This window comes from Epinephelus fuscoguttatus, linkage group LG23 (assembly GCF_011397635.1).
Source record: "Epinephelus fuscoguttatus linkage group LG23, E.fuscoguttatus.final_Chr_v1".
Taxonomy (NCBI): Eukaryota; Metazoa; Chordata; class Actinopteri; order Perciformes; family Serranidae; genus Epinephelus; species Epinephelus fuscoguttatus.
The window spans coordinates 17155662-17171118 of NC_064774.1; the positions used below are offsets into that span (position 1 = coordinate 17155662).

The 15457-nt window shown below is 42.8% G+C and overlaps 1 protein-coding gene across 3 annotated transcripts in view; it reads right to left on the reverse strand.

Annotated features, from left to right (window-relative positions):
• LOC125883629 (solute carrier family 12 member 6-like) overlaps positions 1-15457 on the reverse strand; it is a 40527-nt gene that overhangs the window by 22180 nt on the left and 2890 nt on the right. For 2 of the 3 annotated variants that reach the window (XM_049568066.1, XM_049568067.1), the window contains exons 2-4: positions 13053-13877; positions 1607-1701; positions 818-946 (exon numbers count right to left, since the gene is read on the reverse strand). In XM_049568066.1, the coding sequence (XP_049424023.1) occupies positions 818-946; positions 1607-1701; positions 13053-13269 (441 nt within the window). In that variant the 5' untranslated portion in view covers positions 13270-13877. The remainder of the gene's footprint in view (positions 1-817; positions 947-1606; positions 1702-13052; positions 13878-15457) is intronic. The other variant, XM_049568068.1, reaches the window with a different exon arrangement.

The following is a 15457-nucleotide window of genomic DNA, read 5'->3' on the forward strand; positions in this document are numbered from 1 at the left end:
TATTTCTTGTCACAAAAATGTGAAAATCTCTTTTAATTTAATTTTCAGTTGTGCTGAGCCACTTTACAATCTTTCTACAACCCCTCTGGTGAATGCAGAAGTATCCTTCAGGGTACACACACCCTTTGTTGGGAATCACTGCACTACACCACCCTGATGCACCAGCCTTATGTTAATACTTAAAACTTAACATGAAGTGTAGCCAGGAGGGAAGATTTAAAATGTTTTGGTGTAACTTTGGCAGCCGCTTGTTGCCAAATCTGCCGCCAAATCAGAACAGGGTGGAAACAGGAAATTACTCTGAACCACCACAACAGACCGTCTTATCTGGGCCAGCCAGCAAGAATTGAAGTTCAGACTGGGGTCACTGCTTACTGTACTTTCACTTTCAGACGCTCAATGACCACATGTTAAAAGGATAGATAATAAACTTCATTTGTATAGTCCTCTCAAAAGATGATGAATTGTACCTATAATCATAATCTTGATTACGAGTGCTGTGATAGATTGTACTGGACATCAAAGTCCTACAGTACACACAAACAGAAAATAACTCCATAGCTTTGTGCAGGTGGCGCATTACTACACTGAGATTTTCCGAATTTTTTACTAAAGTATTTAATTGCACAGAAAGAGAGCTCATAAAATATCGCTGTCAGGACAGTTGCATGTGTCAATATGAAGTCTTGGGGATTGAATCAGCAAAGACTCCTATGACAGACACTGTCGATGTTACATTTTTGGACTGGGTGTTTTACTGCAAAATGAAATCCCCTTAAGGGTTTAAACAAGGTGAGTTTGGCACAGTCTGGTATACCTTGCCAGGTTTCTTCTTCTCGCCGATGCTTTCAGCCTCTTCGTGTTCCTTGGCCCCCTGCGTCAGGTTGGTGTAGTTGGCCAGGCGATTAAGCAGAGAGGACACCTTCGGCCGAGTGTCCATCTCCTCCTGACGAAGGGAAAAAAACGGAGGGGAGACATAGGGTGGACAGAGATAAAGAACAGAGGTGGAAAGTGGGCGAAGGAGAGCAGATAAGAGTGGAGGAATGAGATAGCCGGGGGGGATATAGAAGAAGGGGAACGAGAAGGGAACAGACAGACAAAAGGAAGGGATATAAAGAGTAAGACCAGGGAGAGGGTATAGAAATAGCAGGCAAGCAAGGAGGGAATAAATGTAAGTGGGTGAAGAAGAAGAAAGGTGGGATGACAAGCACGGGGAGAGGCGGCAGATAAGAGGTAAAAGAGCGGGAGATAAAGAGGCATATTGAATGGCTCGTTAAAGAAGTGGGAGACAGAAGACAGAGCCGTTTCTAGGGAACTTCAACATCTATAAAAATCGAAATTATCCGCACCCACCAGCCAAATGCTGGTTTATTTTTGTCTCTGGCTTAGCAGACACATTGGCAAACAAACAGCCATCATTTATAGGCTCTGTTTTTGCCCATGTGCAGTTAAACAAAACAAGAAAAGTGAGTATTTTAAGGGGAGCAGCAAATATGGCCCAATTATGGTTTTCTCTCTTCAATACAAATCAGCATTCTCAGCACGTTATTAACATGATTATGATGCTGTCATAGGATAACAGTTCTGTAAATTATGTGTTTCGAACCTCAAATAAGGCCAAGTTTCTGTCGTAGAAGTCATCGTCGTCCACCCCGTGAGTGTTGTTGATGTACACACTGGAGATTTTGGAATTTCCGTCACCTAGACACAAAGAAAGAGATTATTAGAGGGAATGTGGAATCTGACTATCTTTAAAGGACAGGTTTAGAATTTTTCTGAGGCTTAGGGTGCTTTCAGGCCTAGAGTTTGCTTGCATTGGACTAAATCAGAAACCAATTTTGTTCAGTCAGTCAAACCGATCAGAGCTGATCAGGGCAGATCGCTGTATAAGAGGAGCAGTTGCTGCAGAGGCGAGTGAAAGCTAACTTTTAGACCCAGTTCAATGACCAGTTAAAGGTGCTTTCAGACCTAGAGTTGTCTTGCTTCGGTCCGAATCAGGGACTAATTTTGTTATAAAGTTGTATAATTGCCTAGAGTTGGTTCGTGTTCTCATGGCAGCATTTACAAGTGGACCAGATCAAATGCCTTGTGTGAGAAAGCTGCTCTTGATTGGTCAGAATTTCCATGTGGGAAAAATCCAGGAAGTAAACTAAACGCTGAAGAAGAGTACACTTGCAAGATAAATGTGACACTTTCTAATGTCACAATGGAGGGACAACTACGCAGGTTGATTTTAGCGCTGCTCATCGTGGACTATATTGCTGTCATTGTTCATTTTAGTCAAACCATGCGACTGCAGTTGGTTTGGATCGAGGTTGGAACACGTTCTCACCACAAACGAACCGCACCAGAGTTCGTTTGCAAGCAGACCAAGATCACCTCTTCAAGAAGGTCTCGGTCAGGTTGTTTTGGTGCACACCTGAGTGCGATTGCTGTGTTCACACCTGAATAAACGAACCGCACTTTGGGGACAAACGAACTTGAGTTCAACTGAACCGTACCAAACAGGGCAGGTGTGAAAGCATCCCTAAAAACACAAGCCAGGGGGCCATATAAACATATAAAAAGATTTTACTGTCTGTAATCCTCTTGTTCATACTGGCCATTCAGTAATCCTTTATTAATGTATTCCAAAGTTTTTATGATCCCTCTGTTGTTTGTGTCTGGCTTTATTGTTGTTTTGAGTGCTGTTGCTGTTTTTTATCTACAGTTTCGTCTGTTAAGTACTTTACAGGGTGCTATATAATTAAGTTGATTATAATGTTTCCTTGTTGAGCTGCAGTGGAGGGATCATAATGGGAAAAAGACTTTCGAACAAAAAAGACTGGATTTTGTCCTTTTCCCTGATCACTCACATCAAAAGGTGATTTCAACATAAATTGAACGGATTCCTTTGAAGGAATGACTATAGCAAGCGAAATGGAGCTGAAAAGATTAGCAGGGTTTACACACGTAGGCAAATGGATTTCCATGACCAAGCATTCTGTGATTGCTGAGTATACCGCACATAGGGAGATAAATAGATCAATAGCAAAGGAAAATACTACCGACTGATAACGACTGCTATCAGAGAACAACTGAAAGAAGTAAAACCTTACTGGAAAATCTGTTGCTGTTAGTGAGCTATTCCAAGTAGCAATAGTGTTGGCACAACTGTCACAGTGACAACCGCCATTTCCTTAAATTCTGCAGATTTTCATTCTGGATCACTGCTGAAAACTGTAAAATAAAAATCAAATCTGCAGCTACTGTTTGGGTCTGCTTATGAAGGTAGTAAAATAATAACACAGACTCTGTTGTGTGAACCAAGACGGCAAACTCTATCGCCTCCCACACTGTCAACATTGTTGCGGATGTAGTTACCCAGCATATGAAAATATCAGTGGCCAAAATGTTATGTGGGAAATATGCCAAATCAGATATGTTTCCAGGACAGTTTTATTATGCAGACCAGACTCAAGGATTTTAAAACGGACGGATCTATTCATACACCAGAGCAGTCTAGAGTGCGTCCCCACATCTTCGGTAGTCACGCACTTCCCCAGAACGTTCTCGGTATAGTTAGGTGATGGATCAAGTTCTCCAGGATAACTTTGAATACACTGCGGGTCTCCTCATAGAACAGAGTGGACATAAGCTTCACTCAACCAAGGCAAGCCAGAAGGTGGTTAGCAGGCTTGGTGATTCATGGTGACGCTTGCCACACTGAGTCTTTTCCTACTTTACCTCTGGCACTAAACCTACGATCAGTCACCCTGTCCAATATGCCGCTTCTTTATTAAGCTTATTTTCGAGCTATTGGGGCCCGAGTACAACTTGCCTTTTAAGGGGGCAAAAAGCCTCTTGGAGCCATGCCGCCAACCCAACAGGAAGTTTGCAATTTTAAATTTAACGTGCTATTTTGGTGCATTTTTGGGCCATTTCCAGGGGTCGTACTTTAACTAATTCCTCCTACAGATTAGATCCGATTGACTTCAAATTTTGTCTGGACCATCGTAAGACCTTGGACATCAAAAGTTGCTTAAAGCTTGAGATTTCATCGAACCATGTGACCGTGGCGAGGTGTCAAATTTCCATGTTTTGCCAACAAGCAGGAAGTGGTTTGTAACTCCAGCATACATGGCCCAATCTGTCCTGAATGTCACGTCTTATAGGCTCGAGAGCCCGAAGCCATCTACATGCATATTAGGTGTCATGGCGATTGCACCACCTAATGGCAACAGGAAGCTTGTTTTTTCAGACACTACAAGAAATTTACATGGTGGGGTCTACAACTGATTTACAGCAACATGACATGTAATTACTATGTCCTGCAGCGCCACATTGTGGAATCAGGAAGTAGTACAAAATGTAAAATAGGTCAGTGCAGCGCCAACACTCCATGGAGGATACGCCATCTCACTCCTGCTGCATCAGCCGGCATCCTGCCAGCGTCTCCGAGTTGCGCAGAGGTGTGAGGGCGCATTCATCGCAGCTTTAATTTAATATGAAGTTTTACTGCCAGTTACATGTAGGCCGCTGGCTATTTAAAACATATGTCAAATTCTGTATGAAAAAAGTTGAGCTTAAACCCTGCTACCCATAGCTACAATTGAAAACAAGTGCTTTGGTTGTGCTTTGATTGCCGCGCTTCCTTTGTGCTGTATATCAAGCCTTCACTTTCCCAGAAGATTGTAACCCGCAGCAGATAGAATTGCAGATGGTGCCATTATTCTACAGCTGTTAGAGTGAGCAATCATTTACTTCATAATAATAAGATTAAGCGAAAAACTTTTCTATTTCCGCTTTAATTTATCTGATTAATGTGATTCATCAATACGTAAAAATAAATGTTAGAAGAAGTCTTAAAGCAATGCTTGTTTCAAACTTCACATCGATACTTGACTGTTTAAAAACTGCAAGCCTATCTTTTAACTTTTCTCCCCCATAGACACACACACACACAGTTTGATGCAACAGCCACCATGTCGCCGGTTCAGTTCCACCTCAGTCAGCACAGACCAGTGCATCAGCAGCACCTGAGTCAGCAACATGACTTCCCTCCCTGCTCCGCCACAGTCACGCCAACGGCTGCAAATGGCCGTGTGCAGGGTCACATTTCACAGAAGGTCACTTATACGTGCCGTGACTTGAGGCCCACCACAAGTTTGGGTCATTTTGTTGAAGAAATATGTGAATAAATAAATAAAAATCTTTGTTGCTGTGCTGTCCTCCCTCTCTGACGCACTTCCTGTTGTTCTACAATTTGGTCTGACTGAAGTGAAAATTAATATCCTGCAACCATGTTGATGCTGCACATACAAGGGCAATTGATTTATTTTATTTAAAGTATCATGTTCCTGTCTGAATTTCTCCTGAGCTGTAACTGTAGAAGTGGTTCTCAAGGAGGGGGTCCCATGGTGACAACAGATGATCAATTAAAGGGATGAAACAGACAAAAAAAATCTCCTACAAAAAATTATGTAGATTTTTTTTTTAACTCTTTGCTTTATTTCCTAGTGAAATACTGAATTGTTAAATGTCTTTGGCCAAGTAAAAATCTGGGGGTACAGATATTCTTCTTTCTACCCTACATTATAACCATGAATGAAAGCTTTATAGTCCAGAAAGAAAGCTGTGTGGCACACCAGCTCGTGAATCCCAAAATGCATCAGCAACTCTCACCATCTCACCAACAAACTACATTTTTAGACACACTGAGGAAAAAGTCAATAGCCATGTGAAGCAAAAAAGAGAAACAGCATTTGGCTGGTGGGTGGCAACTTCCCATCCTGCTCGCAGTCCTTCATTTGGCCACAGATAGCGAGTGTGAAACTGACTCCACACCAGCAAACAAAAACTAGCCTGTCTATATTCAGTGGCTGAAGCTACTGGTGAGGTAGGTAAAGATTAACCAACAAGCTAATCTGGCCTTTTCAATTGTTTGTCAAAAATTGAGCGGCTGATCCTTTACATCATATCCACCGGTCAACACATGCTCTATTAAAACTCCAAAAATGCTTACTAAAAATAAGAAACAAAGACATTTTGGATAAATAAAGACACACATTAGTGCACGCACACATTCAGGCATGGGATCTTCCCAAGCGTGTTCAACGCCTAACCTGTTGATCAGGACGGACTGCATATCATGGATGTGAACAATGGACTCCTGCCTGATCACACCAACTTCTTCCCCACCACATACAATCATACCCAGGGCTGCAAAAATTAATTAATTAGTCAGTCTAAGCAATTTGTTACTCCTCTATGACAATAAACTGAATATTTTTGGGTTGTGGGCAAAACACGACATTTGATGACATCATCTTGGGCTTTGGGAAACACTTAATGACCATTTACAGACCAAATAACTAATCAATTAATTGAGAAAGACAAATTAACTGTTATATTTCACTGACTCTGTGCTAATTTTGATAATTTGATGTCAAGTTGTTACAATTTATTGGTCAGGCAACAACAGCAAAATTATAATTTTTCATGTTTTTCCTGACATTTTATGGCCCAAAAATGTTGGAAATAAAAGAGCATTTTCTGCATATTAATCAACAATGAAAACACTCTTTAGTTGCAGCCCTTATTTTGAAAATACTCCGAATCCAGCCTCTTAAATGTGAATAGTTTCTGGGAGGGGTTTCAGTCTTCTATGTTCGTTGACAGTAGTACGGCACGGTTCATTTCGGTACACTTTTTTTCTGTTTCCACTGTAAAAAGTCGTGGATGGTACCAATGGAACCGTTCCGTACCGTCCCCATTTTTGGTCCCCCCTCTGTTGGGGTACCTAGCACACAGATCTGGTACTAAAAGGTGGAGCTGTGAACACTGCAGTCTGTTGATTCAAGAGTACTGTTTACAGTGGAAATGCTAGGGTCTAGGTACCACGTCTGAAGAGTTACTTCTGGTTCCCTCTGCAGAAACTTTGCCCTGCTTGTATTTTGTTATTTACTGTGTTAGGGATGTTTACGGGTGTGTACCCCCACAGCGCTCAAGTGAAGTCGGGGCTTTATAAAAAGGTAGTCATCTGGTGCCAGACCGTAAGCAGCAGGCAACCAAGGGACATAGCACTAAAACTAAAATAGCGAGGCGAAACACCAAACAAGGCTGAGTCTGGGGTTGGCTTTTACTTTAACTTTTGCTGGCGAACATGTTTACGAACAGTAACCGACAATCCTGCCTAGTGTACCTTTAAAAGGAGCTCACTGACTCAGCATGATCGCTAACTCAACCTGATTTTCTAAGGCAGATTGTTCCAGAGCCTTGAGGCCCTGACTGTGAACACTCCCTTTAGCCAGGTCACTGGAACAGACAAAAGACCTCTGCCCGAGGACCCCTCGAGTGCGTAACAGTGCATACAGTATAGTAATTGGTCAGAGATGGAGAGAGGCCATACAGAGCCTCAAAGGGAATTTATAAAATTGTAAAATCTTTTCTAAAACATACTGGGAGCCGGTGTAAAGAGGCTAAAACAGGAGTGATAAAAACAAGACACCATTTGCTGACATTCTTTCCATCAAGCAATTCAGGGTCTCCCACACATTTGTAATTTAAGTTATTGCGGCCCGCCACAATATCAAAACCTGGTGCCACATACTGATTTTCTATTTTTGAAGCTGGACTGCTCATGAGGAGCACTGTTGGAATATATGAACCATTCAGTTATCCACTGCAACAAAGTCTCGGAGCGCAAAGCGTGCTCTGGGCACAGACTGAACAGCACAATGACTCAGTGAAAGAGTTAGGATACTTTCACACCTGCCCTGTTTGGTTCAGCTTAATCCACCTCAAGTTTGTTTGCCCCCAAAGTTCGGTTCCTTTGGGCAGGTGTGAACACAGCAATCGCACTCGGGTGTGCACCAAAACAACTGGATCGAGACCTTCTTGAAGAGGTGGTCTCGGTCTGGTTACAAACGAACTCTGGTGCGGTTCATTTGAGGTGAGAACGTGTTCCGACCTCGATCTGAGCCAACTGCAGTCACATGACACATTGTTTGGGTTAAACATGAGCATGTTACAGTCCTGGAGGATTATTAATGTGCACCTCCTCCTGTACTGCCTTAATATGCACATTCAGCACATCCAATGCATCAAAACAATGTTTTCTAGTTGGAGCCGCGCCTCGTTTTCAAACTGTATGGTTTGACTAAAATGAACAATGACAGCAATATAGTCCACGATGAGCAGCGCTAAAATCATCTTCAGCATTTTGTTTACTTCCTGGATTTTTCCCACATGGAAATTCTGACCGATCAAGAGCAGCTTTCTTTGATCTGGTCCTCTTGTAAATGCCGCCGTGAGAACACGAACCAACTCTAGGCAATTATGCAGCTTCGTAACAAAATGAGTCCCTGATTTGGACCAAAGCAAGACAACTCTAGGTCTACAGGCAGCCTTAACCGTTCATTGCACTGGGTCTATAAGTTTCCTTTCACTCGCCTCTGCAGCAGTTGCTCCTCTTAAACATCTATCTGATTGGTATGGCTGATCAATTATCAACCCTGACACTAAAAATGAACAATCTGCTGCTGAGGAATAACAAACTCATGAAGAGTTCTGCCTGTGCTGCATTCATGGACCCACAAAAACCTCTGAATTCAAAGAGGGGACACAGAATGATACCATAATGCCTCAGCTACAGGGAGGCAAATTATCAGTTAATTATCACTTAATTATCAGTAATAAGTATTCAAACAGATTTATTGAAAAATAAAAGTGCCATTTGTCCTAATTTGATGAAAACCACAATGAATAACAGTAAAAAAAAAAAATCACCGCTAAAAACTATCCAGTGTTACTTTCAGTTATTACTGCAGAAAAAAAACATTGTGTCGCTGTTTAACTGCAGCGTTCACACTAAGGTTAACACAAGGGAACACAGCTGTCGGTTCATGTGTATGTTCCCCAAGAGAAGTGCTCCACCTGAGTTAAACACATCTGAGTGTAACGCCTTTGTATGTGTGTGTGTGAGGGTGAGCAACCAGTGAAGCAGAAAGCCACTGAAGCCAGATGCGTGCGTGTCTGCAAGCTGTAAGCACATCAAATTCAATAGCAAACTTTATTGGTGTCAAATATGATGGATCACAGAGCATTTGGCCTTTCTGAAAATAACCCTCCGCTCCTTCTGCCTCCCTTCCCCTTCATCGCCTTTCAGGATCTTGACTCATTCACGTCAACAGGAGCATTTTTCTTGTCAGCGTGCTGGTTTTCCACGGGCGTTTTTCTCCAGCCGAGACCACTGCTGTGCAATTCTATCTCCGACAGTCTCCCCTCTTTGTTTCTGTGTTTAAGCAACCGCAGCATCGCTCAGCCTGATCGAAGCTCAGTCGGATTAACCGGCTCCATTTCTATTTATGGAAGCTTATTAAACAACGTGGGGCATCCTCACTACTATGCAACCGCTTAAACGGATCAGCGTTGCTAATACAGTTACATCTCTCCACTGTTATAACCTCCCGTGTTGAGCCTGTGAATCAGAGCAGCTATTCTTAAACACTTTTGGAAAGTGAGTTACTGCACGCCACACGACACCTGCACAGTCACAGAGGTCAGAGGAAGACTGTTAACCATTTTACTCATCGCAGTGTCATGGCAAGCTACACTTACTAGCTGTACCTGCTAAAACTGAGTCCATGTGAAAAGGTTTCTGCTGTCAGCTCCCATTAAGTAAAGAACTGAATCACTGTATCTGCCCTGCTGTAGGTGGGCCGATAACAGCAGTGGGGGAAGTGAAACCTACACTATGATCACAATAGGCATACATTACAGTCATCCTATTGTTCTCAACGTCGGCTCAGTGCAGATACGTTGAACTTGATTTGGCTGTGCACCCCTGAAGTCAACAAATAAAGAGCTTTATGATCCAGAGACTTTTAAAAACAAACTGTTAAACTTGAGACAAGCATGAGGAGACACCCAAAAGCAGGCACTTCTCTTTTTACTTCCCCTGTAACTGACAGTTTGGACATATAGCTGTCTGAAACCCCTGACTGGCCCACTCCAGAGAATACAATGTGTGGGAATCCAGTGCTCCTAGACTACCTCTATACAGCCAACAGGACAACATGAGCCAGCAGAGCCAGTGTACTGTGACAGTGTCTGTACTTGAACAAAGCGCAACCACTGATGACAGAGGATGTGAGAACTCCTGACTGAAAACTGTTACTAACCAGTAAAGTGCAGATCTCAGCCTGGTCGCCACCTGAGACGATCTCAGACACTCTAGAGAATTCTTGTAATTCCAGCAGACGCCCCACAACACGTTTGACAAGAGTCCCAGAAGCTAACAGAAATACACCCCTCGTCTATTTTGCAAAAAGCCGTAGCACGTTGCACATAGCTGATCGATTTCTCCTGCTAACAGGCACTGTATTTGAAATGTAGATACAATATCAATATGAGCACAAAAGTATTTTTAATAACTAAAACACAGCCACAAATCTTTGCTCTATCATGTCATCTTAACTGGACATTTAATGTTGTCAACTTTGTCTGTAGCTACAGTACAACAAAGTAGGAAATAACAACAATAACCACAATTAAATGGACAAAACAGCTTCCGCTCGTGAAATACTCCAGGTGTGGTAGGCTATGACGCCATGCGGCAGACGGAGCAAAACCAGGTCGCAGCCATGGCAGCCGGAAAACAGCAAAGCTGCGCCCAGTGTAACTGTCCCTCACACCTTCATTACAGTCAAGATGGCAGCGAAGACAACAAAAAAAGGGACTTATTCATCTCATATTGTGTCTAACGTAGTGGATCATAACATCTGCAGATGCTGCTGTTCAAAATGAGACCATACTTTTTTTTGGGATGTCAGTTCTGTGCCACAACAAGGGCCAAAATGGGGCCTGCAACAGACCGTAAGGCTTGTTCTTAGTCGAGCCGATTTTTGGAAATCTTGCAGCTCCTACTGGCCAAATAAGAGGAGTGAGGAGTCAGCAGTCAGTGACGGTATAAAACAATCAATAAAACATGTTTTATCAACATCTGTGAATCACTGCAACCACGAGAGGTCATGATTGTGCACACAAAATATTAGGCTGATTGGTCCAGTAGCAAACAAACCAAGAAGCAATCTCTGTGGCTAAAATATGAAGCTAACATTAAAGTGCCAAAACCTGCAGTTCATTAAATGGCCACTTGAGGCTGACCCCAAGAGAAAGTCAATCCCCATAGACCTCCAAGTCTAAGTGCCCAACTTTACAGCAGAAAAAACATGTTTACAGCCTGGTACAAAAAAACTGTTTTAGTCTCTACAGCTAATGTCAACATTCATGACGACTGTACGGGGTGTGGATGTTTATATAACTCACCAGTTTACATTTTATCAAGGCTTAAAGTTACACATAATTAAGGGATACTTTGAGTGGCAGTCTATCTGCCGATAGTGTCCTTGGCTCACCCCTCCACAGCACCACCCACTCACCTAAATATGGTCACTTCTGGCAACAAAAAAAAAAACAAGATGGCAACAATCAAAATGCAGACTTTGAAGTTTCAAAAAGGGAGGCCCCACACCAATCACGGTGGTTATGTCCTTTATCTTTACTGTCTATAAGCCTATTTGGACGGGAGTAGTATAACATGGAGACGTGGGGTAAAGTAATTATTACCAGGGATTTTAGTCCCATCCGAACGCACCACTGCCTGTAATCATTACGGATAATGTCAGTAAAAATTACGGCGACTTTTACCTTCTGTAAAACGGTCCGGAGAAAATACATCAGGTAATATTAATCCTGTGCGAATGCAATCCTGTAAAAATGTATGTAAATATTTCGTCACGTCCTGTTTACAACCATTTTTCCGCGTTTACAAGTAGTTTTCCGCGTTTTTCCAATGATGGCGCTTCTTCTAATGATCACATAGCCCTACGTGGGAGACCAATCAAAAAGGTCAAGAAGACAGCACTTTTCAGAGCCATGAGACTTCTGGTTGTATTAGGTAGGCCCAATATAAATCCATATTGCTAATCGTTGTGTACACACAATCCTGATCATTGGCAATATTTCATATTGGGCTAATCATTAATTATTATTATCCTTCAGCTGGTGCTTACAGGAAGCAACGCAGCATGCACATGCACACAGGGAGGTGACGCCAGGGCGCAACCCGAGTTACCACTCCCATCTCTGGTAGAATTACAGAGATTTTTTGTCCCGTGCAAATTGGACATTTATATTACAGACATCCTGCGGTAAACTGACATTAGTCCACATCCCTATGTCAAACTAATGCCGTCCGAATAGTACTTATGGAACAGACGGATGCAAACACACATGCACACACACGACCTGGCGGGGGATAATAACCTGTAATTATTACACTGATGGTTCCCATAGACTACATCATGCCAATCTTAAATTCCACATCCTTGAGGCTTAGGTTACCATCAAATGTCAAGTATCCTGGATTGTTGTCTCCACCTTTGTACCACAAGTATTATAACTCACATTCATTAACCTCAGAGATTAATTTTGCTTTATAGCTGTGATATGGTTTCTTTAGCAACTTAGATGCAGTACGTGATATGTTGCTTTGGGTAGTAAAACAATTGTAACCTCTGACTGACAAATAACAGACTTAAAAGATCCTGAATCAAAATCTAACAACATAATCTTGTTTGGGTTTTTAGGGACATTTTCCACTTAACTGCCATTGCTTTTTCTACAAAGAGTTTCAGCAACATGGCATTCAAACTGCAGCCAATCTGTACAAAGGATTTTTTTAGTGTTCAGGAGGGGACCACATTACATGCTTTCTTCTAACGCAGCGTACCAGGAGGGAGGAGTGGCTGTCTTACATGTCTCAAACATATGGATTAAAGAGTGAATTCACTGAGGCAATCTAAGTAGCGGGATTAGACACAGAGTGACAGGTTGGTATGCAGGCTGGGTGCGTGATCTGCTTTTTATTTCTCAACGCAGGAAGCACTTCACTCACTCCACCATGACAATAATGAACACGCCTAGAAAGGTATATTTTAAACATGTCAAGTCTTGTAAAGAGTACCTTAAAACAACACATCATGTGTACATGGGTGTGTGTTCTTCACCTTGATCCACATTGCTGTGGTCCGGCGTTTCCGCCCCTCCTGCAGTCGTCGTCCAGCCTCCAGACGCCTCACTGAGCGGGTCACTTCGATTGACGCTTTCCCTGGAGCCGAAGCGCACGCGGGCACCGGAGCGGGAGCTGATGTCAGGCGATGTGTCGGACAGCCCCGGGAGGTCCTCCGCCTTAGTGGGCGTCACCGTGAAGCGCACCGATGCCATGGCAACTCACTTGGAAAAAAGCAGAGAGGGAAGAGGGGGGTGTTGCGTGGGACGCAGGAGGAGAAGGATGGGGTTGAGGAGGAGTCAAGGACGAGCTGGCGGGGCTGTGCTGACCTGAGCTGAGCTGAGCTGAGCTAGGCTAGGCTATCTCCCAGGTGATGCTGAGGTAACGGCGGCCTCTACAATTTGTTCTTTTGCTGCTGCGATTCTCCATTGGAGCAAAGTGGTCGGCTGCCACCAGGCATGTGAAAGAAGATCTGCAACAGGTCTCGTTCTGTGTCTCCGAGTGTCTTTCTGATAGTGTTTAAAATGTAGTGGATTACTGAGTGAAACAGAAGTACAGCTTCTTTAAATGTGTGAATATGTAGCGTACCAGCTCAAAGCAGCATCAGAGATGATAAGTACTCAAACACAAAGAGTTGAAATCTTTCCCTTCTTCCAATTAAACAGATATGAAATAGTGTTTCTGTGCTTTGTACAGAATCTTCTCTCCCTACAGTGTTTCTTGATTCCTGCGGATGAGGACTACGGCTCAGGATAGCAGCAAGCTCGGCTCCCTCTGTGCCTAAAATCTGTCTGGCATGCACCTTGGAGATAAAAATGTCTTTCTAATGATAGCAACCAACAGTGGACCAAACCAGGGAGGGAAATGCCATTGTGGGAAGAAAAGTCATCAGAGGGAAATGGTTGAGATAAGAGAGAAGAAAGGAGAGCAGAGATTAGTTTACACAGCAAAAACTGGCCCAGATGTTAGTGAAAGGAACACAGTATCTTGAAGTGTGAGTAGGTTACATAATGGTGAATAAAAGAAGAAAAAGCCGCAACAATCTTTGTATAACTACTTGAAAAGATAATCAGTCAAACACAGTATTACAATGCTTCCTCTGTAGTATCATAACATAAATCCATGCACAGAAGAAAAGGAGCACTGGAGGTTTTCAAGGTGTCTACAGGTATCAGACACTTACATTTAATGCTTTTTAAGATCATTTTCAACCAAATTAAAGGCTTATTTTGAGGGATGCATGTTAGATTTCTTGCCGCTATCTTTTTTGGCCAATAACCGATACTGATCAATTTATCCACTTTTTCCACCACCTAATTTTAAGCCCTTTTTAGACAGGAATTGTGCAAATTTGCAGGAAAGCCCAATCAGGCTTCGTTCAGCATTGGCAGTATAAAAACAAAATCCGGGAGTGCAGCAAAATGCCACCTACTTTTGTTTATACAGAATGCGCCATTTTCGGGGCAATGGGGGGCGTGAGCAAGTAACAAAACGTGTAGCTCAACGTGTGACGTAACCAGTGACGTGGGAGGGAAGCCGCAGCTAGTCAGTCCTTCGGCCATTCTCTCGTAAGTTGCGAGGACAAGGAGGGCGCGCAATTCCTTGTCTCCCCAGTTGCTCATCTTTACAGTGTCTGTCAGGTTTGCGTTTCCCTCTTGCTACTAGCTGCTCGCTAATTCCTGCTATCAGCGGTTTCCTGTTTATCCACCGCCAGTGGCTGGCACGTGCGGCGTCATCAACAGCTCCTCCCACAAATCTTCATCAGGCCACCTCGGTCTTTTTAAACCAAAAGGGTTCCGCCAATATGACTACCCTACGAGGCGGAAAATTGGGTACCTCGGATCAACCCGCCAATCCGAGTCTGTGTGTCTAAACGCTCACAGCTTGCCGGCAAAATGGCCCAACATTCACGGAAAATCTGGCAGTGTAAAAGGGGCTAGTATTTGCCTGTTGAAGTGGATCGGTCCACCTTGCAGAAAAAGATGCAGTGGGCTACAGTTATTAAATCATTATAAACAATTCAACTGTGTCTTATAATAAAGAGATACTGATGGATTCCCATTTATTTTCCTACCCTACAGGGAGGTCAAAGGTCAGCCGCAGAATGACAGAACTTGAGCAGGTAGGGATTTTGAGTCTTGCTCAAGAACACCATCAAACCACCCCACCTATTTAAAAGTAGCCTACCATAAAAACTGTATGTAACCAAGCTTCTTTAATCTATATAGTATACCTTAATAATTATAAATATTGTCCAGGAGTCTTTAAACTGTTACTAAAAAACCCAGCCTTCCACAAAAAAAGAAAGAAATTGGGATAAATAAATAATTAACACTTCAAATACGAGACTAGACTTTCATTTGAAATAAATTGTTCTCACTTAACCTGGGGCCATTTATGTTA